General features: G+C 33.0%; 1 protein-coding gene, 1 non-coding gene and 2 pseudogenes across 3 annotated transcripts; 2 read left to right on the top strand and 2 right to left on the bottom strand.

The window, feature by feature from the left end:
• The first annotated feature begins 1,282 nt into the window (after nt 1-1,282).
• Nucleotides 1,283-1,389, top strand: LOC146900584 (small nucleolar RNA R71). The gene has a single exon (XR_015024379.1). It is a non-coding gene; the product is annotated as a small nucleolar RNA R71 (small nucleolar RNA).
• A 3,196-nt stretch (nt 1,390-4,585) lies between these two features.
• Nucleotides 4,586-7,812, top strand: LOC146900583 (protein STRICTOSIDINE SYNTHASE-LIKE 6-like; annotated as a pseudogene).
• An 884-nt stretch (nt 7,813-8,696) lies between these two features.
• LOC146900582 (isovalerate--CoA ligase CCL2-like) lies at nt 8,697-15,614 on the bottom strand. The gene is made up of 3 exons (XM_085739149.1): nt 15,380-15,614; nt 11,983-12,207; nt 8,697-10,395 (listed from the first exon to the last, which is right to left on the bottom strand). Exons 1-3 carry the CDS (start codon nt 15,587-15,589, stop codon nt 8,920-8,922), a joined length of 1,911 nt encoding a protein of 636 aa, XP_085595275.1. The 5' UTR covers nt 15,590-15,614; the 3' UTR covers nt 8,697-8,919.
• Nucleotides 15,615-21,066: 5,452 nt separating this feature from the next.
• Nucleotides 21,067-24,467, bottom strand: LOC146900581 (isovalerate--CoA ligase AAE2 pseudogene; annotated as a pseudogene). The gene is made up of 3 exons (XR_015023228.1): nt 24,252-24,467; nt 23,202-23,429; nt 21,067-22,248 (listed from the first exon to the last, which is right to left on the bottom strand). The product of XR_015023228.1 is annotated as an isovalerate--CoA ligase AAE2 pseudogene (transcript).
• Nucleotides 24,468-25,623: the final 1,156 nt, after the last annotated feature.

Below are 25,623 nucleotides of genomic sequence, written 5' to 3'. Positions count from 1 at the left end.
ACATAAAAATTTGCCTCCTTGAAGAATTTCTTCTTCTGCTGATATGTAAAATCCTCGGGAATCAAATTCCCTGCTTTGAAATTTGCCATGTCTGCAAACCATGGCCTTTCAGCTACCACAAATAACTGTTCATCAGGAAACACGGCCTGAATGGCCTTCTCTTTCTTAGTAACCGCCTCATTTTCCAAACGGGAGAGGTGGTCAGCCACCACATTCTCCACTCCCTTCTTATCACGGATTTCCAAATCAAACTCTTGTAATAAAAGTATCCATCTCAGCAACCGGGGTTTAGAGTCCCCCTTTGTAAGCAAAAATTTCAGGGCTGCATGATCTGTGAAAATAACAACTTTGGATCCAATGAGATACGAGCGAAATTTTTCCAAAGCAAAAATTATAGCAAACAGTTCTTTTTCAGTAGTTGCATAATTGACTTGATTTTCATTCAGAACTTTACTTGCATAATAGATGGCATGGAAAAATTTCTCATGGCGTTGGCCAATCACTGCTCCAACCGCGTAATCACTTGCATCACACATGAGTTCAAATGGGAGGTCCCAATTTGGTGCAATGATTACCGGCGCAGTGACCAACTTTTTCTTAATTAATGAAAATGACTCCAAACATTCAGCATCAAAAACAAAATCATTTTCCTTAACAAGGAGGTTACAGAGGGGCTTAGCAATTTTTAAAAAGTCTTTTAATGAATTTGGTCATGGCCTCTTCCCAAGCTGCTGGGGGTCTTTGTTGTTGCTGTGGTTATTGGCGTTGAGGATTTGGAAGAAGAGGGTTAAGAGTGTTTGTGTTGGAGTAACTCAGGTTAGGATGTTTGGCATATCCAGGATTGTAAGTGTTAGAGTAGGGATTATTTTTTCGATAATTGCCCATGTAATTGGCTTCCTCACTGGATCCCTCTAAGGTACACTCACCATTTGGATGATCTCCTTGGCAAAAATCACACCTTTGTTGCACTTGTTGTACTTGGGCATGTTGGGCTTGTGTTTGTCCCAAGGTCATGGCTTGGACTTGTTTAGACAAGGTTTCAAGGTGTTTGTTCATGGCTGCTTGATTGGCCAAGATAGCAGTGTTGTCACTCACCTCAAACATTCCCCTCTTCTTTTTCTCAGCATCAGCTCGATGCTCATTTTGGGTCATGTTCTCTATCAGGTCTCGGACTTCGTGATCAGTTTTGGTTCTCATACTTCCACCTGAAGATGCATCTAAAAACATTCTATGGTTAGCGGTTAACCCTTCAGTAAAGACTTGGAGATAAGATTTTTCATCTAAGCCATGTGCAGGACATCTCTTGAGCAAAAGGTTAAAACGCTCCCAAGCATCATACAAGGTCTCACCCTCCCCTTGTTTAAAGTTGGTGATCTCATGTTTCTTCTCCCAGTATTTTGACATAGGAAAAAATCTCTTAAGGAATTTAAGCTCAAGCTCATCCCAAGTTTGAATGGTTCCACTAGGTATGGACAGCAACCAATCCTTGACTCTACCGGTTAGAGTGAAAGGGAATAGTCTATGCTTCTTTTGGCTCTCGGTGACATTAGCGGGTGGTACACAAAACTGACAGGTTTCATGAAAATGGCTAAGGTGCTCATGAGGGCTTCTGTCATCGCGCCCGTCATATTGGTTTTCCTTAAGGTTTTGTTGGACAGAACTCTTAATGTCAAAAGCTACCGGATTGGCTGGTTGGAAGACATGAGTTAGATGACCACGGTTGGCATCCAATCCATAATCCCCCATCATAGGTCTTTGTGGTGGTGGTTCTCCCATGACTGTGACTTCAGGTTCAGATTCAGTGGCCTGAATTTCTGTTGATGAAGAACCTTGGCTTATATTCTCAGCTAATCTAGCTAACCGAACTGCTTTTCGATTAGCTCTTGCGGTCTTTTCGATCTCTGGATTGAACTGCAAGTCCTCAGGTCGGACTCTACCTCGCATACACAGCAAAAGAATACCTTAGTAGCACTGCACCACAACAATAAATAGATTTTCTTTTAAAAAATACATACAAAAATTAAATAACAAAAATCTTCACAATTAACGTTGTTGCCTCGTTGAAATTAATCAACAGCCCCCGACAACGGCGCCAAAAACTTGATAATAAATTAGCAAGTGTACTAATCAATATCGAAGTAATAAATAATTCGTATCCTCAGGGACTGTTTTGATTTCCACTAAACAAGAACATCTATGTTAAGATGTGATTAAATAAGGGGGTTGCCCTAGGCAGTTGGATTTTTAAGTGCAATTTGTAATTTAAAACGAAAGAATATAAAATTGGTTCTTGAAATGTTTAAAGAGATGACTAGGTCAATCGAATCATCTATACATCACCCATTAAGTAACCTGTAATCTTTACTTTACGAATTTCACAAAGTCAACGACAAATTAACAATTTAACTTAGGTCAATCCCTTGATCATAAGTCCTCTTATCTAATTATAATTCCCTAATCCCTTAGGTGAACCTATAATCATCAAAGGCTAATCGATTCGTTAATTCAATGATCACGATCTAACAACGCTCTATCCCTAGATTGTCCGTTCGAAAGAACAACATAAATATTTCCGAGATAAACGCTATTGTCAGTAGTCATAAATTCTCTTAGATCAATTATATCTGGTCAGGATCATAAAAGCAAGGAGAACAAAATATGCTGAATAAACTAGATTGAAATTCATAAACGTAAATGTTTCAGGTTACATCAAATGAGCTAGTACAGAATCATCTCTTGACCTAATCACAATAGATCTAGCTACTCATAGCTAAAGCACAAATAACAAATGAAAAAGAAGAATTCATTACATTCAATTGATGACTGACTATGAGTTTTGATGGTTTCCCACCGTTGGCTCAATGCTTCAGAACCCTTTGCAATTGTGAATTTTCTCTGTAAAAATTCCGAACCCTTTGCAAAGAGAACATTCTGGCTTTTATAGAAAAAATTGTAACACGCCAAAATCATACTACGATGCTGGTAGATCGTAGTACGATGCCTCATTAAACCCAGATCATCAATCAACGCTCCTTGATATCGTAGTACGATGAAAACACATCACACTACGATTTTTCCAATAACTTCAGCTTTCCAAAACGCCTTCAAATCGTAGTACGATGCTACAGATCGTAGTACGATGGTTTATGTACTTGTGCACTTAAATTTTCACCTCTCTGTGGCTCATAACTCATGCAAATCACCTGAACTTAACTGAAAGTACATAGAAATCAAAGCAAAAGTGCTATATGACCTAGTGTCATCATTTCACATTCTTTTTTACAGTTAATTTGGCTAGCTTGTGTGTGGACAATTTGGAAGGAGAGGAACAACCGCATTTTTAAGCAGAAGGCTACTTCAATTAGCATTATATCTGACAGAGTGAAAGTACTTTCATTTCAGTGGCTTAAAGCTAGGTTGCATATGTTTGCTTTCAGTTACCATGACTGGTGGCAACACCCTATGTCTTGTATGGGTATTTTTATGTAATCTTCTTTGTTTTTGTTTTGAAAACATGGTCCCTGTGTTTAAGGCACCGGTGAACTGACATTTGTATCTGTTTGAAGTGATTCTCTTTTGCACATCTTGTGTGAGACGAATCACTTTTGGTTATTAATTCCATTTTGGCTTGTTCAAAAAAAAATTATATTCTTTGTCAATTACTCTTATCTTTTTCAATAAAACTAATTAATGTTATCTATTTGGAAAACTAAAGTTTGTTTTTTTTTTTTTTAAATAAAGTTTGTTTCTTGTTATCTTCAAATTTAAACAAAATTTAGTTACAAACAATGGTTTCAAGAAGAGTTAAAATTCTATAAATAAGATGAGTAACAACTATTAAAAATTTTAAGTGCAAAGTAAAAGAACAAATTTGAAGAATAGAATTGAACAAATTTGCAAAGTAAAAGAACAACTGTTAATTTTTTCATAGCTTTTGATTAATGTGAAGTTGGAATAATTTTTATATTAACTTAAAATAATTAAAAAGATGTGCCTAATATTTAGAAAAGAGAGAGAATGTGTCCTCCTGAGCTTAGCTCAGTTGATAGGGACAATGCATAATATATGCAAGGTCCGAGGTTCAAACCCGGCCACCACAAAAAAAAAAGTGTGCAAAAAAAATAAGAATTTGTTGGAGAAAAATATAATAAATGACAATTGTTTGTTACGAGAGAAGGAAAAATAACATATTAAATTTATTGAAAAGATAAAATATGTGTCAAAAAAGTATGAATTTATTGGTGGATTAAAATGAAGGTATAATAGGAAAAAAAAAAGTGCAAAAATACATGCACATCGCCAATTTAGCGTTAATTTTTTAGAAAGACACTTAAGTACTTGTGAAAAAAGGATAATGACTATAAGTATTGGTCTGATTGGTCAAAATAAGATTATGACTATTCCATATATACACAATTCTTACTAGTACATTACTTTTTTTCTTTTTTTTTTTACACAATTCAGATTCATCATATGCCCTACTAGTACACTACTTTATTACTTGTACCACATGCCATTTCTTTTCATTTGCATTGTTATCATTAACGTCAAAAAAATAATCAAACAACGTTGTAGTTATATACACTTCAACTCTATTGAAACATAACAAATCACCACCTCCACTAAACCTTAACAGTTCAAAGATGTCTCAGTCAAACACTAACACAAAAACTCAAACAAGAACATCTCTTTTCACACCGTTCATAGCTATAATTCTCCCAGTTATTATAGCCTCAACGGTTCTCTACCGGCTCGACACATTCAAACCGATTCATTTCCCTCTCGACAAACTAACCCGATCCACTATAACCGCTCCTTTACATAACAAGAACATGCGATTAGGATCTGAAAACGTTGCAAAGGGACAAGTTCTTGGCCCTGAAGATTTGCTATATGATGCTGCTTTGGGTGTGGTTTATACTGGTTGTGAAGATGGGTGGATTAAGAGAATAACGGTGAATGAATCGGTGGTCGAAGATTGGATTAACACAGGGGGAAGACCACTTGGTTTGGCTTTTGATCCCAATGGTGCACTTATTGTTGCAGACGCACGGTTTTGAAATAAATGTTGGATTTGAATGTTTTTTCTGCAAATGCAAATCAACTATTTTTTTTTTTAAGGTAAAAAAAATTAAGGGTTTCGATTTTTCTTAATAAAAACAATTATTTTTTTTTTAAGAATAGATTAAAATGAAACAAACATATTAAAATAAGAAATCAATTTCAAAGAATATAAAATATTTTTACAAATGAATCCAATTGAAACAATTTTTTTTTTTGAGAATGAATCCTATTAAAACATGTTATATAGGTATTTGTAGATATATTAACTATCTTTTTTTTGTTTGCTCAAAAAACTATCTTTTTTAACGTCTTGACTTCATTCAAAAAACAAAGTCTTGAAATAACTTTTAAGTATTTTTTTTTAAATTTATTGTGAATATTTTTACAAATGCATTCAATTAAAACATGTTATATAGGTATTTGTAGATATATTAACTATGTTTTTTTAAGTCTTGAAAGAACTTCCTTAAAAAAAAAAAGTCTTGAATTAACTTTTAAGTATTTTTAAAATTTTCTTTTATAAAAATTATTTTATAAAATTATTGTGAATATTGTAACTAAAGACAAATAGTTTTTTTCGGTTATACAAATATATATATATATATATATATATATATATATATATATATATATTAGAGTGCAATGGACATGCACAGTATAAGTTATTATTTGCACAGTATACCAATCAAATTTTGTTATTGTGTCACATAAAAAATTATATTAGTTAAATTAGAATAAAGAAACCCACATTTTCCCACATAAATTAAATTAAAATGTTAAAAATCCTTGGATTAAGGGCCCGCTTGTTTTGGATTTTTTTGAAAAAAAATATATTTTTTAACTAAAAAAAATTTTATTTTATTTTTGTAGTGTTTGTTTTAGATTTTTAAAAAATCATTTTTAACCTCAAAATGAAAAGCTATTTCAAGTAGCTTTTTCAAAATCTAATTTTTTTTTTCTTTCTAAATACAAAGAACTCAAGTGTAAGAGCTTCAAATCTTAAAAAAAAAAAATGATTTTTATGATAGTAAACAAACAGAAATGACTTTAGATTTTTTTAAAAATCAATAAAAAAAAAACTTTATCAAAAAAAAAAAATTAGATTCTTGTAACTCAAAATCTTGTAACTCAAAAAAAAAAAAATAGATTTTGAGTTTTGAGTTTAGATTCTTGTAACTCAAAATCTATTTTTTTTTTTATTTTTAAAGCTGAAACAAACGCACCTTAAATTGTGACAAGTTACGTTATCATACACTCATTTAATTAATTAATGATATGATGCAGGGACTGCTGAGCGTAACAAGAGAAAAAAAGATTGAAGTACTTGTGACAGAGATTGATGGCTTAAAATTCTAATTAACAGATGGGGTTGATGTAGCACATGATGGTACTATTTATTTCACCGTAGCCTCATTAAAATAATCGTATAAGGATTATCTGCTATGTATTTGAAGGCAACCCTAATGGTAGGTTTTTGAGTTATAATCCATCAACAAAAAAGACAACCCTACTAGTGAGTGACCTCTACTTTCCTAATGTAGTTGCAGTCTCACCAGATCAAAATTTTGTGGTCTTTTTTTTTTTAAGAAACTGTCCTGTAAGTTGTTTATTGATTTGTTTACTATATACAAGTATAAAATTCTTTAAAATTATAAATCATTGTCTTCATGAACTTCAAAAAAGAAATAAAAACATTGTAAAATCAAAGTGTCAAAATGATTTGAAAAATTAAAATAGCATATATATTCTCAAATAAATTTCCATCAAACTGAGGGGTGTGCTTTATTGAAAATTAGGCTGAAGCCTTGTTACTTGCATATTTCTAGATGTTGTTGGACTTTTTTATTTCACTACAACAAAGTTGAGATCTAGTAACATTTGAAAAATGAAACTAAATCACAAAAAATGTTACTCATTAAATTTAGTAACATTTAAACAATTGTTAGGTAAAGCTTATGTTACTAAAGAGTTTTAGTTACAATTTATAGCATTATCATTAACATAGAAAAATGTAACTGATTTAAATTTTATGGGCTAATGTTGCAGGATGAATTGCAAGAAATATTACATACATGGCCCAAAAAAAGGAAGCACAGAAAAGTTTTGTGACCTCCCTGGCATGCCTGATAACATTCATTATGATGGACATGGGCAGTACTTGATCGGAATCGCAACGGTATCATTTGAAGTCACTATTTTATTTTTATTAGATATTTATTGATGTGTTAAATCTATTGAAGCAAAGTTTTGTTGTTCCTTGTGGTTATATTCAACTCGAGAGATTAATCTCTGCAGTTGTGGACAGAAGATAAGGGATAAAGATCGATTTTAATTCAACAAAAAAAAAACATAACATCCAATTTAGGTGTTTTTGAAGGCCATAAATAGTCTCTATACAAGGAAAAGAAAAGTGCTAAATATATGTATCGGTAACTCATTAGATTAATGTTGTTGTTTGTGTATTTCTGGCAGGCCTTTTCTCTTGAACTGGACATAATGCTCAAATACCCTTTCATTAGGAAGGCTCTGGCAATGATCACAAAACAAGTTCCAAGTCTGAATTTGTACAAGAACGGAGGAGTTATCACTGTGGACTTGGAAGGAAAACCTACTACACACTACTATGATCCAAAATTATCACTGACTGGTGGGATAAAGATTGGGAATCACTTATACTGTGGTTCCATTTTATACCCTTTTGTAATACGTCTTGATATTGAGAACTATTCTGCTCTACCTACAATTTAAACAACGAAAATTCTCATAAAATTGTGATGTAGAAGCAAATTCTTAGTTTCTTCATATAGGTGGGTGGCATGAATATAGGTTCTTGTGGAACTTCAGCATCATTTACTTATACTCATTATAGTTGAAATAAAATTTTATGGAGAATATATATCTTATTTTTTATTCTTCGCTTTGACTCGAGCAATCAACTACACATGGTTAGAATTTGATATTTAAGGTGATCAAATGAGGAATTGGAGATCTAAAATTCGGCCTTGCATATATAATGTTCTACCATCCTACAAACTATCTAAAATAACGAAATATCATTTTTATTTTCTACTCAATAAATATCATCTCTCTTATCCCAACTCTCTCTCATCTCTTCTATATCTACCATCTTTCTTCCTCTCTTCCCTTTTATGTTGTATCCCACAATTTAAAGATTTATTGGTACTACTACTTATTCCTTTGCAAATAAAAAAATCTTAGGCTCAAGAAATGTTGTCCAAGGCCTTAGCTTTCTCTTTTAAAACAAACTTTTGTATCTTAATTACATGTTGAAGTTTTTGGCATGTCTAGAACAATGATTGTTTTAGGAGTCACTTCATGAGCCAAACATTCCTGCAAAAGTTGGTTATTTCTTTAGTAACCACTCTTTGAACTTCAAATATGCACAAGGAGTTTCATTTCACCCTTATTTGCCTGAGTTAAAAATGCCTCACTTACTTACTCCTAAATTGTACATAACATAATTGTTACAAAACATGTACCAAGTCTACTTTCAAACAAGAATATAAGATTCATAATCATGTATTTTGAAGATCCCAAATATGATGCAGAACTATCATTGATTAGTGGGACTAAGATTGAGAATCGAATAGATTAAGGTTCCATTATCTACCTTTTTGAAATATGACTTATTATTGAGCAGTGTTCTTTTCTCAACATAACTCGATCAACCAATAAATTCTCATAAGAATGTGATATACATCCAATTTGTTAGTTCTCGGGGGGCATAAATATAGATTCATATGAAAATTCTACTCATCATCCAAACTATATATTATAATAAAAGTGAAATTTCATGCATATTAAGTTTCAAATTGATTATTCTTCATACTGACTTCAGCACTTAAAAAAATTTCTTTTACAATCCAGGGGTCCAGAAATGCTTCCCAAGGCCTTGGCTTTCTCCCTCAAAACAAACTTTTGTATCTTACCTGTTGAAGTTTTCGGCATATCTTGAAAAATGACTGTTTTAGGAGCCATGAAATGCGGCAAATGATCTCTACAAAAGTTTATTATTTCTTGAACATCTGCATCAAACCCATCTTTCAATTTCAAATATGCACAAGGAGTTTGGCCCCATAGATCATCAGGTCTAGCAACAACCGCAGCCTCTAAGACCGCTGGATGGCTATACAAAACCGTCTCTACCTCGATTGAGCTGATGTTTTCTCCCCCGGATACTATTATGTCCTTCAACCGGTCTTTGATTTCGATGTAACCATCAGAATGTTTCACAGCAAGATCGCCACTATGAAACCAACCATCTTTGAATGCTTCTTCTGTTGCTTTGAGGTCTTGAAAATAACCACTCATCATTGTATTCCCTCTAAACATTACCTCACCAACCGTTTTTCCATCAGCCGGAACACTATCCATTGTTGAAGTATCTTTGACATCAAGTTCCTCCAACCCTACATGTGGTACACCTTGCCTAGCTTTTATCTTTGATTTTTCTTTAGGAGGTAACATGTCCCACTCAGGTCTCCAAGCACAAAAAGTCCCTGCACCACATGTTTCTGTGAGGCCATACATGTGAGTAATATTAAAACCATTTTCTTCCATCATCGAAAGTATTTGTGGCGGTGGAGGAGAACCTCCGGTTATCACTGATACCTTGTGATTGAGCAGTTTTCTATCGGCCAATGTAGAATTCGCAATCATATTCAAAACGGTAGGAGCTCCTCCCATGTATGTTACTTTATGCTTAATTATATTGTCAAATATGTTCTTTGGAGAGACTTTCCTTAGACAAATATTGGTTCCAAACTGTGCTGCCACTCCCCAAGCTAAGCACCAACCATTAGCATGAAATAATGGAACATTCCAAAGATAAACAGGAAAGAGGGTCATTTGTAAGAGTAGAACCGTTGCGAGAGAGTTTAGATAAGCACCTCTGTGACTGAAGACAACTCCTTTAGGCCTAGATGTAGTGCCAGAGGTGTAATTTATACTTATAGGATCTAATTCACTGCGTGGCCTCACAATATCAAAATCATTATGTCCAATAGCTATAAGTTTTTCATATTCATAACTAATTGAAGTAATGTCGATATTAGATGTGCAATCAGAGTCAATGATCATGACTAAAATAGGCTTTCTTTTCGCTCTTTTGGCTAGGAGGTCCAATGCTCCTCGAGCAACTTCGAGTAGTTGATAGTCTACGAATAGAATCTTTGCTTGTGAATGCTCCAATAGGACTGAAACCATATTTGCATCAAGGCGTGAATTAAGAGTACAGAGAATGGCTCCAGCCATTGGTACTGCGAAATGCAGCTCATACATTGCAGGGACATTAGGTGCTAGTGTGGCAACCTGTTTACAATCAACATGAAACAGCATCAGTGATTGTTCATTCACCTTGCTGAGCATCAAAGCCAACAAGCACAGTTCACAGTGCAGTGCAACACATTTTATAGAAACATCAATGCAAGATAGTACAAAAGAAAAATAGTGGCATCTCGAAACTGAGCGGTGATAGCCAATTTCTGAAAACTTAACACCCTAGCAAAATCAATCACCACCACCTAATTAGACAAATGACCTTAAATGATAACTTGATCAATTATGGCTACATGAGTCTCTATTTATACATAGGATTCTAAATGAAAATGAAGAAGATAACCAAGGTTATCAAAATCGGGACTTTACTTCAAGTCGAGAGGGAGTAGCAAAATCGGGACTCGTAAAATCGCAATCAAAATCGAAGGATTTTACTCAAGGACTTTTGTAGAATCGATGTAGGATAGCAAAGTCGGGACTCGTAAAATCGCAAACAAAATCGAGGATTCTACCAAAACAAAAATAATGTTAAATATATGTTATAAATTGCATATGGTCATAAATGTCTAAAGTTCAAAGTCCACAAAATACATATACATAGTGAAGGAATGAAAATTTTTGGCCTTTCGGGTATTTATAGAACGGGTCATGGATTCAAATCGGGTCAATTTACGAACCAGGTCAAAAATTGACCCTTATCAAAAAAATGAACAAAATCCTTCAAAATCCATCAAAATCCTGCGATTTTGAATGGATTTCACGATTTTGTGCGATTTTGTGCGATTTTGATAGGATTTTGCCAGTTTTTGGGACTTTGCTATGGATTTGAGTCGTTGAAGCTACGCAAAGTCGTAAAAACCAGGATTTTGAGACTTAAGTCGGGTTTTTGATAACAATGAAGATAACAAGGATAGTAGGCGACATTTACTTTGTGATAGTATTTTCTATTTTCATTTTCTAAAATTTGTGTTAATTTTACTTGCTGACAAAGAGATAACAGACTCTTGAAGTGAACAATTATGCACATATTTTTGGAAACAATGGAAATGCCAGTGAAAATCTTTTCATTATTTCATGAAAGTATCCCTAAGACCCTAACTATCATTTTATCTCTCTTCATGACAATGGTTCATTTCAATAGTCTCACATCTTCTTATTAGCAAGTTAAAATGAACTCATATTTTAACAAATGAAATTAGAAAATTCGCAAAGTAAACTTAACATAACGAACTAATAACAAGATTTATCTCTAATAAGAATCATTCCAACTTTAGGAATTGCATGAACCATGTATAGATATGATTTTAACAAAATTTCTAAGAGCACTAACTGTAGTATTGAAAAAACTAAGTCCCACATAAATTAAAGATAAAGTATGACTAGAGTTTATAAACAAACGTACCTCTCACTTACAAACTGATTTTGTAAATAATTTGACACAATAAAAAAAATTAATATGGTATCAGAGCCTATCGATTCGGACCACCAAACACAATAGTGAAAAAAGAAACAAGAAAAATGTAACATAAATAAGAAGGAAAAAAATCCTAAAACATTACTATCACCCTAAAGTGAGAACAGTGATAGATAGATAGATAGATAGATAGAGAGAAAACTGACCATATCTCCACGAGAAATCCCTAACTGGGAGAGAGAAGAAGCAAGTTTGAGACAACGTTGTTGAGTTTGACCCCAATTATACTTCAAAGAACCATAAACAAGTGATGTTCTGTCTCTACAAACCTTTGCTGCTCTCTCCAAGAAGTTGATAGGTGACAAAGGAACAGAATTTGCATGGCAATGAACTAGCCCTTCCATTGATTCCCATGATCCTGGAACAGCGTCCTGAAAAAAGTAACAAGCTTTAAATGAATAGAGAATAAGTTTAGGGCATGCTGAAAAATAAAAGAAAAACGAAACCAGTTTTAACAAAATTTGTTTTAATTGTTCATTGTTCGAAAATTTGTTTTAAACCACTTTCTTTTATAAAAAAATAAATAAATAAAAATTGAGATGGGAATTGAAATTTTAATTTCCAAGTGTATGACAATTTGGCATTTCAAATTTACAAATATTGAATTGCTCCCTGAAATTGACACCTCTTGTCAAAATAATTTTTACCATGTTAGTTTAGTTAGATGTCTTAGTGTGCCCTAGTGAGTTTAGCTTAGTTAGTAGGGACAATGCATAATATATGCACGGTTCAGGGTTCAAACCCCGACCACCAAAAACAAAAAAAAAGATGTGTTAGTGTGTCATGTTATTGTAACTTGTGCGTTGATGTTAGGTCACAACATCATAAACACAAATTTTACAGCGGTTAACAAACTTAAATTTTATGTGTGTTGGACGCCTCAACAATGTTAATTGGTTTAAGGTTTCCGACGAAAGTCCAATATGCATAAAAGATTAAATTTTCAATTAATGTGAAATTTGTATTTATGGTTACATGTGACATGACATCAACTTAGATAAACCACCATTTCACTTAATGTGATACATCGCTAGCTTTAACAATTATTTAACGGGAGGGAAGAGTATTTTGACTCATGTTAGACAATTTTTTTGGTGGTGACCGGGATTTGAACCGCGAACTTTGCATATATTATGCATTGTCCAAACCAACTGAGCTGAACTCACGAGGACTCATATTAGACAATTTGAATAAGTGATTCAAGACTTGAAATATTGGTTTACTTATAAAAAAAAAACAGCTTATTTTCTTCCATTAATTATATAAGTAGATTTAATTAAAAAAATTAATAAAAAATATATTTAGTCGGTTTAAACTTGTTTTATATCTTGACAAAAAAAAACTAGTTTTATATTAATGCTCAATAAAAGAAATACTTTCTTATTTAAAGGATATTTGTGCCTTTTGAATGTGTACTTCTAAATTTGGTGAGAGAAGTTGAACACTATTTTTTTCCTTCTAAATATAGACAACCAAAAATACTTGAAGGCTTGAATTTGAGAGCCAAAATGAAAAATGGCAGCGGGAAGTTCTTGTTTTGATGTCAATCAAGATCAAGATGGGTGTAGATATTAGAGATTTCATAGCTCATAAGACTATAAGTTTACAACCAAAAATACTTGAAGGCTTGAATTTGAGAGCCAAAATGAAAAATGGCAGCGGGAAGTTCTTGTTTTGATGTCAATCAAGATCAAGATGGGTGTAGATATTAGAGATTTCATAGCTCATAAGACTATAAGTTTAAACCCAGCTAATGATATAAAGATTTCATTTGTGGATAATATATAAGTATTGTTTTAAGCATAATTTGAGTCTTGAATCTTTCTTTTAATGCCTTCACATAAAGGTGCCAGGTGGCTCCTAACTGACCACGTCCAAACACCATTAAGCTTTTTCTTCATTTTCTGTATACGTACTAGTTCAGGACTTTAATATAAACAAAATAATGCATATGCATTTGTCTCAGACCTTACGTACTCTTTTTCAGAACTTTAATATAAGCAAAATAATGCATGCACTTGTCTCATTGAGAACAAATACGTTTACAATTTTACTGACATTTGACTCAATAAGTAATAATAACCGGACGAAGTACATTTACTTAGTTAGGGTACAATTTTTTTTTTTTTTTTGAGTAAGGTTAGGGTAAAATATTTTGCCTTGTAAGGTGAAAACAACTTGCGTTTTAAAAAAAACGGCTGTATCTTTTTTTGGTTAATCTTTCAATGTTCCCTCTTCTTAACACAAATGATAGTTAATTCACATCATTTTTAAATATTACATCTCTGTGCTGATCTTTCTTTGTTTGAAGATAGAGTTAAATAATTTTTTTTGTCCTTGAAAAGTTATAAAATTTCATTATTTTGTTCTTATAAAAAAGTGATTTTTTTTTTGTCTTTGCAAAATTTTCCTGCATACAGTTCTGATCTATATTACTTTTTTTAAAATTATTTTCTAATCCTTAAAATTTTAAATTTTAGAAGAAAAAAATTTGTGACATGTTTAGGAAAATACAAAATATTTCTTTTCAAAATTTTCGTCCGTCTGTGTTTGAAATCAAGACTTCCAATCCTTTTCTCTTAGGTCAAACCAGTTGACCTCCAATTCGAACATGTTTTCATACTCATTAATTGACGTGACAATACATTATTAGATGCATTTTAACATAATTATACATTGGTTTAAACTCTTTTGTCAAAAAAATTAAATAATTGCTCTTTTTCAAGATAATAAATAGTAGAAAAATAAAGAAATTAAATATAGTTTCACAACCGAATCCAAAAAAAAAATGTCTTGAAAATCCAATAAATTGAATAAAAAAATAATAACCAAAAAATTAAATTGTATGAGAAGAACTGAAAAATTTGTTTGAATTCTATTTAATTTGTTGTTTATAGCATAAGTGTTTATCATGATAATTGCTTATGTATAAGCTATTTTTTATGTTAACCATCAAGTTTATTGGGGAATGGGCCCTAGCATGTAACCTGAAGTTCATCGATAAGTGAAATTTTATCAAGAAACATTTCAACCAGACAATTTCTCCGAAACAAAATATAAAATAAAGTTAATTTATTTTTGTATAAACTATAAGCTATTTTTATGTATAAGATATATATCTCAGAGAGCATATGAATATGAACATGTCATAAACTTACAATGTTTTCATGAGTTCTTTCAAACGGTCTTGCAAACACTTATATCACTAGATAAACTTAAATAAATCAATTTAAATTGATTCATTATGTTTTAGGAAAAAAAAATCGCATGTGATGAACTTGAGATGTCTTTAATAGCATTGTATGATCAACTTTTTTGTTTTATAATGCATTGTAAATTTTGTATATATGATATTTTTTTTGAAGTCATTTGTATATAGTAGGGCTCCTTGGGGGAAAATTATGAACTACAAAAATAATACTTGCTAGTAATATTGATTTTCAGATTATTATTATCACCATTATTATTGTTATTATTATTATTTTTACAATAATAGTAATATAAATTCTTTCGGCAAAAAAATAGTAAGATAAAAACACTTACATTAATTTCTTGACGTCTTATTTTTCCATTTTGGGTCTGCCTATGTGAATGTGGCTCTCCCTTTTGATCTGAGTTTGTGCAAGTAATTATCTTTGTTTCCACTCTTTGTTGTCTACATGCTGAATGTTTGGATAAATTGACTTGTGCATGATATTTGTGATGAAACGGTGCATTTCCAAGAGCATTTGAGAATGGCAAAATGGATGCCATATGATTAATTTGAGTAAGAATCGGTGAGGAAGTATTTTACCTTATGGGGAAATATTGGTGTCATATGGAAGTACTTCGTGTTTTCCTTATTTGTGAACAATAAATATAGTTTACCAGCAAACAGGGAAAACTGAATTTCGTACTAAATTGTCTTTAATTACCATAAATGTCTGACCACACATATATTTGAAATATCTAACCTAACTAGCGTATCACTGTAGTATTACTATTATTTGTATTTTGTTTTACCGGAATATTGCTTGTACAATGGGGCTTAATTTCTTTCTAAGTAGAAATAAGAGAAAGTTGAATACGGCATGAGTTAGCTTAAGTAAAAACTAAACTAAACTTTCAGGTGGTATTTTGACTTTATGGAATACTTTGGAGGTCGAGGTTTGTGTTACTAGCAGTTTGGTTAATGTTCTCATAATTCAAGGTCGTTTTGTCAAAAATGGTTGTAAGTTTTCAATGCTAATGTTTATGCTCCGTATGATTTAAATGGTAACCATATACATTTGGGTGATGTTCTTAATAATAACAGGGGTCATCAAACGTGCATAAGAGTAGTGCCTCCACATTCATTTTGATTTTCTCTATACCATAATACCACATGTATATGTTTCTTCTGAGCCATAATGTTTTGGTCCTTTATTCTTGACATATATGATATTATAACTTCATAAGTATAATACAAGATATAACAATATACATAACCCATGAAAGCCATTCATTTCGTCACCAACGGAAGGAAAAAAAAAAAAAAAACATTCATTTATCACCTTTGTTTTTGTTTTATTTTAATTTTAGAGAACCAGAAAGAATATATATGTTTCCGTAGTTTATAATTCATGGTAATGTAATTTTTAAAACACTTATTTATTTTCTTAATTTTAGGGTGTCTATTCTCGTGAGCTTGGCTCAGTTGGTATGGACAATGCATAATATATGCAAGGTACCGGGTTCAAATCCCGGCCACCACCAAAAAAAAAATTTAGGGTGTCTAACATAAATTTGGGTTCAGGGTTCAAAGTGAATCTTACAGTTCTTAATGAATTTAAATAAAATATTATTTATGTTTTCTATTTTTTATTATTATAAAAATTACTTTTTACTAAAAATAGTAAAGATCCCCCCTTGATATTTGTAAATGGGTCTCAAGTTGAAGGTGTTAAGGGTGTCTGAGGCACAATTTTCAACCATTTTGCTGCTCATTTTCGAGCAGGTTCAGTGGATAGGCCTGAAGCTGATAATCTTACTTTTAAATCTCTTAATTTGGCTCAATGCAATGATTTAACCAAACCTTTGAGGAGGTAAAAGATGCGGTGTGGGATTGCGACAATTATAAAAGTTTTGGACCGGATGGTGTCAATTTCGGATTTATGGGAGGATCTTAAAGGTGATTTATATGCTATATTTCTGAATTCCATATAAATTGAAAGTTAACAAAAGGTATCAATAGTACTTTTATAGATCTTGTCCCTAAGATAGAATGCCCTCAACGTCTGACATATTTTAGGCCAATATTTTTATTTTTTTTTTGTGGGGAGTTTCTATAAGGTGTTGGCCAACAAATTGCATATCGTTATGGAATGTGTTATATCAGAACCTCAGTCCGCTTTTGTTCATGGTAGACAGATCCTTGATGGGATTCTGATAGTAAATGAGTTGGTTGACGATGCTAGGTGTCTAAAAAAAGAATTGTTATTATTTAAAGTTGATTTTGAGAAGGCTTGACCCTGTCGATTGGAGATATCTTGAAGTTGTTATGATAAAAATGAATTTCCCTTTGTGGCGTAAGTGGATTATGTAATGTGTCAATACTGCTTCAGCTCTATTGAATGGGAGCCAGACTAATGAGTTCATATTTGAAAGAGGGCTCCGTCAAGGCGACCCTCTTTTGCCTTTCATGTTTTTAATCGGTGTTGAAGGTCTTAATTTTATGATGAACGCTTTAATGGATGGTGATCTTTATTCGGGTTACAAAGTTGGTCGAACAAATGATGTTTTGATTTATTGCTTACAATTTGTTGATGATACATTGTTATTGTGAGTCAAAGGGTGGGCGAACATTAGATCTTTAAAAGCTTCATATATCCTTTTTAGGCAACATTATGTCTTAAGGTCAATCTCCATAAGAGTATATTTGTTGGTGTTAATGTTCCTAATTCATAGTTGACAGAGGTAGCCTCGATTTTGAACTGCAAAATGGGTTGTTTACCTCTCCTTTACATGGGGTTACCTATTGGGGGAGACTCCCGCAAATTGAATTTCTAGCATCCCTTGCTTGATCGAATAAAAACAAGATGGTCTGGACGAAGAGTAGAAACCTTTATTTGGGTTGCCGATTGGTTCTTCTAAAGCTTGACATATCCTATCTACCGGTCTATTTTCTTTACTTCTTCAAGTCTTCTGCAAGTATCATTTCCTCTATATACTCTATTTTAAATTGTTTTTTGGGGGGAAAAGTGAGGAAATTAGGAAAATCTCTTGAATTAATTGGGATAATGTTTGCTTTAAAAAGGAGAATGGCATGTTAGGGGTAAAGAGGATTAGGGAGTTTAATTTGGCATTACTTGGTAAATGGTACTGAAGGTTAAAGGAGGAATGTGGGAGTTTATGGGTTAGAGATTCAGTCGTGAGGTACATAAAGGAAGGAGGTTGTTTTTGTGATTGTGGAAGAGGAGATTCAGTTTGGTGAAATAATTTGAATAGTATTAGAGTTGGGGGTAGTGTGAGAGTTGGAAGATGGTTTGACGATAATTTATGGTGCAAAGTTGGGTAGAGTAGATTTAGTCGTCTTTTTGATCTTGCCAACAATAAGATGGCGACAGTGGGTAATGTGAACACTTTAGGTTGGAGTGAGGACAGTGGTGCGTTGAATTGGCGGTGTAATTTTTTTCTATTTGAGTCATGTAATTCTAGTTTTTCCCGAAACATAGCAATTCTACAGTGTTTTGATGTAATTCAAGATGAATTCACACAAATCAGCAAAGCAAAACACTTAAAGACTTGTGAATATCTTGGGAAGACCATGATTCAAGAGGCCTCAGAAGACATTACAAGAGGAGGCATTATGTTCCTAAATCTCAAGACATCTTATATGGAAGGAAACACACAAAACGAAGAAACATGTGATTATGCGCAGAAAAATGCACTGGTGCAACCCGAGCATGCTGGCATGCGCCCCGGCCATCTGCCATGCGCACTGAGCATTGCTCTCTCGACCTAGGCCTGCATTTTTTGCCTATGTGTCACGGGTATTCCGGGAGCGGGTTAGAACTGCTTTTTTCCACTTTTTAGTGAGAAAAAAACTAGTTTTTCAACCCAAATCCAATTTGAAAATTGCCTATAAATACCAAACCTCTCATTCATTATTTCTCATTCATAACGAAGCGGTTCAAGAGGATGGCAAGCATTATGAGTTTCAAGGGAGGAGTCTCTTTTCACTCTATGTCTCTAGGGTATGTTTTATTTCTTTTGTAATTTGTCTTTGGTTACCATGAGTAACTAAACCCTATTAGGGTAGAGTTCTAAGATGAACCTCTATTTTGTTTGTTGGATTATTTTGATTTAAGTTCTTTATCCATTTATTTTATGAATCCTGTTTAATTTTACTATAGCGTAAGACTTTGCTTCTCTTGAAGTGAACCAACCCTAATATAATGGTACTTAGGAAGGTGACATACCTAATATTGGTGCAAACCTAGGAAGTAACTAATAGTGGGCCACGTAATTAGTGAAACGTAGTAACTCGGGGATTTATATCAGCATAGTAACTTTATTCTTCTTACATCCTTGGTAAGGTATAGGAGATAAGGATGCCCATTTGTAGAACTACCGAGAGGGATAGTATGTTGATGTCCTTCTAAGATTCAGTTGACAAGGGAACATTTGGACATGGTGAATTTAGGAAACCTATTGTTCGTCATTGATTCAAATACCTTTGAGAGAGTAAGAACCCACACGTACATCTACGCACGAAAGTGTATCTCCCTATAGGATTGACAGGGTCGTCCCTAAGAATTCGGAGGCTCGGCTCTGGGAATGAAAAGAGGTCAGTGATAAAATCAACACGTATTTTTTTTTTAAAGAGCAATGTTCTATTTATATTTTTTAAAAGATAAATATAAGGTGCTGTATATATGCGGTACACCCAAAAGTGAAAATGACTACTGTATACATGAGGAACCCCTACCTAACACCAAAAGCAAGAGGACCTAATTCTAATAGGCCTAAAAGGCTAAAACAAGGGGACAAAAAATGGCTGGGGGTATTAAAAAAAAATTGGAGGGTAGTAGTACTAGTGGGTATTAATTTTTTTTTTTAGGCCCATGGCTGAGGGAGGCTCAGCTCTGTTGAGCTGTTTGCACCCCCTCAGGGCCGGGCCTGAGGATTGACGACCCAAAACACTAACACGTGTAGTACCTCTGGTGTAAGGTTGCAACTCGACAGCTGGAAGGGAATAAACCCAGACCTCTGAGAGAGTAAGACCCCACACGTGCAAACCTGTGTGATCAGTAGGTGCAACATGACAGATAGTAGAATAATAAAATCCCATGAACTCATCACTTAGATAGAAGACGTAAAATCTGAATAATGTTTGAATGTTAATTAAATCCAACAAATGAGTACAGGGGATTCGAAGAATCCTAACCGCAATTAACATTCTGCAATCAAAAACATGTTAACTTCGTAACTCTAGCTCTGCTCAAACAGAATAAATTGCAAAAACCCCATTTATCTCATATTTTATTGTTATTGTTCTCAAATAAGTAACGTGAATTTCCTAGTTGGAACAACAATCCATGTGGATACGATACTCTAGTTACACTTTATTACTTGGTAAACGATTTGGTACACTTGCATAAATTTGACCATTAAAATGTATCAAAGCATAGAAAGAATCAAGACATATTTTTGAACTTAGAGTACAACCACTTTTGATAACCCCTTTGAGCCAAAATTGCATAATATACATCAACTCTGTACAACCAGATTCACTAGGCATTCTTTATGTGCCTATAAAAAATGCCGTGATTTCCAAATGCAGTTGCAGAACTGAATAATCAAGTAAATTTTGATTTTTCTTGAACATAAAACCCTGAAGAGTAATGATATTTTGACATCCATTTGATGACAACTTTGTTGACAACCTTGTTTTTCTCACTTCTTATTGGTCAAAAACAATGGAGAGAGAAAAAGGAAGAGAGAGGATAACAACATCATGTGAGTATGAGAGAGAAAGTTGTTCAAAAGTTGTCAAAAAGTGGTTGTCAAAATATCATTTCTTAACCCTGAACCTTCATTATATTGTGTCCATTTATATTGTTGAGAACAGTTATGTCAACAGTTTTGTTGAGAACAGTTGTGTCCATTTAAGAACAGTTTCTACATCATGTGAGTATTGAACATCATGTGAGTATTGAACATCATGTGAGTATTTGAAAACTTCATTATATTGTTGAGAAAGTTTTTTTTTACAAAACAGTTTCTACCTCGACCGAGCTAATGTTTTCTCCCCCAGATACTATTATATCCTTCAATCTATCCTTAACTTCTATGTATCCATCAGCGTGTTTCACAGCTAGATCCCCACTATGAAACCAACCGTCTTTGAAAGCTTCTTCTGTTGCTTTCAAATCTCTAAAATATCCACTCATCACTGTATTCCCTCTAAACATTATCCCGCCAACTGTTTTTCCATCAGCTGGAACACTTTCCATAGTAGCAGAATCTTTAACATCAATTTCCTCCAATGCCACATGTGGAACACCTTGCCTAGCTTTCATCTTCGATCTATCTTCAGGAGGCAATGTGTCCCATTCAGGTCTCCACGCACAAAAACTCCCTGGACCGTACGTTTCTGTCAAGCCGTAGAGGTGTGAAACACTAAAACCGATGTCTTCCATCTTGGAAAGAATCTGCGGCGGTGGAGGTGAACCACCTGTCATCACTAAAACCTTCTGATTGAGTGGCTTTCTATGAGTCGAGGCAGAATTCAGAATCATGTTAAGCACTGTAGGAGCTCCTCCCATGTGTGTCACCTTATGCTGAATTATATTGTCAAATATGTTCTGTGGAGACACTTTCCTTAGACAAATATTTGTTCCAAATTGTGCTGCCACTCCCCAAGGGAGACACCAACCGTTGCAATGGAACAACGGAACATTCCAAAGATAAACAGGAAAGATGTCCATTTGAAAGAGTAAAACTGTTGCTAAAGAGTTTAGATAAGCACCTCTATGGCTGTAGACAACTCCTTTAGGTCTAGATGTGGTTCCTGAGGTGTAATTTATACTTATAGGATCCCATTCACTTTGCGGTTTTACAATATTGAAACCATTATGACCAACTTCCATTAGCTTCTCATACTCGTAGCTCGTTGACATAATGCGGATCGGAGATGAGAAATCGGAATCATTTACTAAGACTATAATTGGCAATTTTGTTCCTCTTTCGCGAAGCAAGTCTAATGCTCCTTGAGCAATCTCAAGTAGTTGATAGTCTGCAAAAAGGATCTTTGCTTGTGAATGCTCAAGCTGGACTGAAACCATAGCTGCATCTAAACGCGAATTAAGGGTACAAAGAATGGCTCCAGCCATAGGTACTGCGAAATGCAGCTCATACATTGCAGGGACATTAGGTGCTAGTGTGGCAACCTGTTTGCAAACAGCATGCAATAGCATCAATGAAACATCTATGCTGTAAGTGCAGGAGAAAACTAAACTAAATTCAGTAATCTAAGAAACTGAATCACTTGCAACCTTAGAATGTAATAGTAGCAGTCCCAAGAAGCTATCCCTTCACCTAAAGTTCATAAGCAATATTTTCTGTTTCATACATTTGTTTTTCTGTTATGGAACATTTTTTTTTTCTCTGCACAATAGGTAAATTACAATACATAGAAACTGTATGTTGTGACAACAAATTTACCTCTCTTCGATAGGGTTAAAAGTGCAGCACATTTTATAGAAACATCCTATAATCCTAATTACAATACATGTACTACGATTTGGATTTCCTGCTGTTATAGCAGGATGTTGTAACAGATCTTGACCGTCGGATCTCAAATTGATGGCTGAGATTGTTTTTAATTACTTTTACTAATTTATATTATAATCTGAATTGTCCGATCTCAAATCAACGGCCAAGATCCCCTATTGCGTCAAACTGTGAACCTAATACTGCAAGCAATCCGGACCCCATGGTCGGACCATTTAATAAGTTTACATTACCAAAACTTTAAAACATGCACCAATGTCCTGTTTGGATTAAATGTTAATTATGTGATGAACACTTATAGTTTAAACGTTTATCATAAAGTGTTTGTGTATAAACTATTTTTATAATAAAAGATAAAATAAAGTCAAACTATTTTTATGTAAGTGCCATAAGGTGTTAATAATAAGCTATTATGGCGAGAGCTTATGGTAACAAGTTGAAAACATGCAAACACGTCATAAATTATTTCTATAAGCTCTCTCAAACAGTTCACAAGTGCTTATATAGTAGATAAACTCAAAGAAGTCAATTCAAAAACGCCACAAATCCGAAACATTGTCAAAGTAAAATTAAAATAGAGACATGCATGTAGCAAAGTAACACAGCTCACCACATCTCCACGGGAAATCCCTAACTGGGTAAGAGAAGAAGCAAGTTTGAGACAACGTTGATGAGTTTGACCCCAATTATTATGCTTCAAAGAACCATATACAAGTGATGTTCTGTCTCTACAAACCTTTGCTGCTCTCTCCAAGAAGTTGATAGGTGACAAAGGAACAGAATTTGCATGGCAATGAACTAGCCCTTCCATTGATTCCCATGATCCTGGAACAACGTCCTGTAAATGTAACAAGTTTTAAATAAATAGAGAATAAGTTTAGAGCATGCTGAAAAACAAAAGAAAAACGAAACCTGTTTTTAGGTCTCAACCAATTAAATTCCAGAAAAAATTCCAGAAGAAAATCTAATGTTTTTGAATTAAAACTAATGGAAAGGACTAAAATATGTAACGGAGAGAAGTTAAGGGACCAAAATAAATCAAATTTTAATTAAAGGACCAAAGTGATACTACCTAAATAGTTAAGAGACCAAATATGCAATTTAGCCTTGTTTAAATATATACGTGTCTATATTTTCTGACTTGGGTGATAATTTGATCAAGAATTTGTAGTATGGGGCATTGAACTTGAAAGCTAACTTTGTCATATAAGTTTTATTTTATAGAAACTGCTAAGTTGTATAGCATTGGCAATTTTTTATTCTTATGCCCTTAGAACAAGTATACCTCTATAAAACATGTGTACCAGTGGAAACATTGAGGCTTCAATTTTGTTACTGAGAATATTCATAATTTTAAACAAGTATTTCTTCCAAAAAATTTAATGATTTGAAAGAGATCGCGAAAAGGGCATTTACCTCGTAATTTTATTTAGCACGCTATTGGCAGATTATATTTCATCTCTCTTAATTAAAATTGTATTTCTGGCTCGCCACTAATTATCACCATTATTATTGTTATTATTATTATTATTATTATTATTATTATTATTATTATTATTATTATTATTATTATTATTATTATTATTATTATTATTATTATTACTATAATAATAGTATATAAATTCTTTCAGCAAATAAATAGTAAGATAAAAACACTTACATTAATCTCTTGACGTCTTCTTTTTCCATTTTGGCTCTGCCTATGTGAATGTGGCTCTCCCTTTTGATCTGAGTTTATGCAAGTAATTATCTTTGTTTCCACTCTTTGTTGTCTACATGCTGAATGTTTGCATAAATTGACTTGTGCATGATATTTGTGATGAAACGGTGCATTTCCAAGTGCATTTGAGAATGGCAAAATGGATGCCATATGATTTTGAGTAAGAAAGTATTTTAGCTTATGGAAGTACTTGGCGTTTTTCTCGTTTGTGACTAATAAATAAATATTCCATCTGTTCTTATTAGATGATCTAATTGACTCTGCATACATATTTTTTATCTTTAATATCTTTAATTGTCTATTTTAAAAAATTACTACCTCCGTTCCTTTTTAATTGTCACTTTTTGACATTTTACATAAACCAAGACAATCAATAATTGTTACTACTTTTGATGCAATAAGTTATACTTTTACTATAATGACCTTATTAATTTAACATCTCATTGCATATATTTCTCTCTCCGCAATAAATAACCAAGGATAATATCCGTAAAACAACATTTAATGTTGCATTGAACTTTGAAAGTGACAGTTAAATAGGAACAAAAAATTTCTCCAAAAGAGACACTTAAAAAGGAACGGAGGAAGTATGAAAATTTAATATTTTGAAAATATTCATCGAGACGAATCCAACATCTTATATGATATTATTTATCTTTGTATATTAGTATAAAAATACGGTCAAAACACGTCAGATCAAAAGTATATATTATCAAACAGTTCTTATAATAAAGGACGGATGGAGCATAGTTTACCAACAAACAGGGTAAACTTAATTTCGTATTAAATTGACATTAATTATCATAAATGTCTGACCACACCTATACTTGAAATATCGAACCTAACTAGTATTACTGTAGGCAAGTGCACTTCCATTTTGATTTTCTTTCTACCACAATACCACATGTAAATGTTTCTTAGCTATAAAGTTTCTTTCGATGAATTACTTTTTTTTTTATTATTTTTTATGATTAAAGACATATTGTTTCGGTCATTTATTTTTGACATATATAATATTGTAACTTTATAAGTATAATACACATGGTCGTTCTGAGCGTTTTATGAGCATTATGCATAGCATGAAAATAGTGTCCCTTATATAATATATATTATAATTTTTTTTCTTTTTTTATAAATGATATATGCATTAGTTATGGTGGTTGACATCGTGGCTATGTTGGCACTCCATAAGTAGAAGAATGAAACAATTTACAACAAAAACAATATACTTTGTCATCATATTTGCAATAAACTAGCCATTTTTTCATCTCTAATCACACCATTGCTTAATTTTTTTGAATAATTTGCATAT

The sequence above is a fragment of the Medicago sativa genome, chromosome 8 (assembly GCF_051527215.1).
Source record: "Medicago sativa cultivar Bolivia chromosome 8, Bolivia_mono, whole genome shotgun sequence".
Lineage (NCBI taxonomy): Eukaryota > Viridiplantae > Streptophyta > Magnoliopsida > Fabales > Fabaceae > Medicago > Medicago sativa.
This window is presented reverse-complemented; position numbering and strand designations above follow the sequence as displayed.

Bases quoted from the DNA above. Each gene is read 5' to 3' on its own strand.
- LOC146900582 (XM_085739149.1), bottom strand. From the start codon at position 15,589: ATGGCATCCATTTTGCCATTCTCAAATGCTCTTGGAAATGCACCGTTT. The intron at 12,208-15,379 runs GTAAGTGTTTTT...TACTTTTTTCAG, and splicing joins TAAGACGTCAAGAAATTAAT to GACGCTGTTCCAGGATCATG. The intron at 10,396-11,982 runs GTCAGTTTTCTC...GATTGTAAACAG, and splicing joins GGATTTCTCGTGGAGATATG to GTTGCCACACTAGCACCTAA.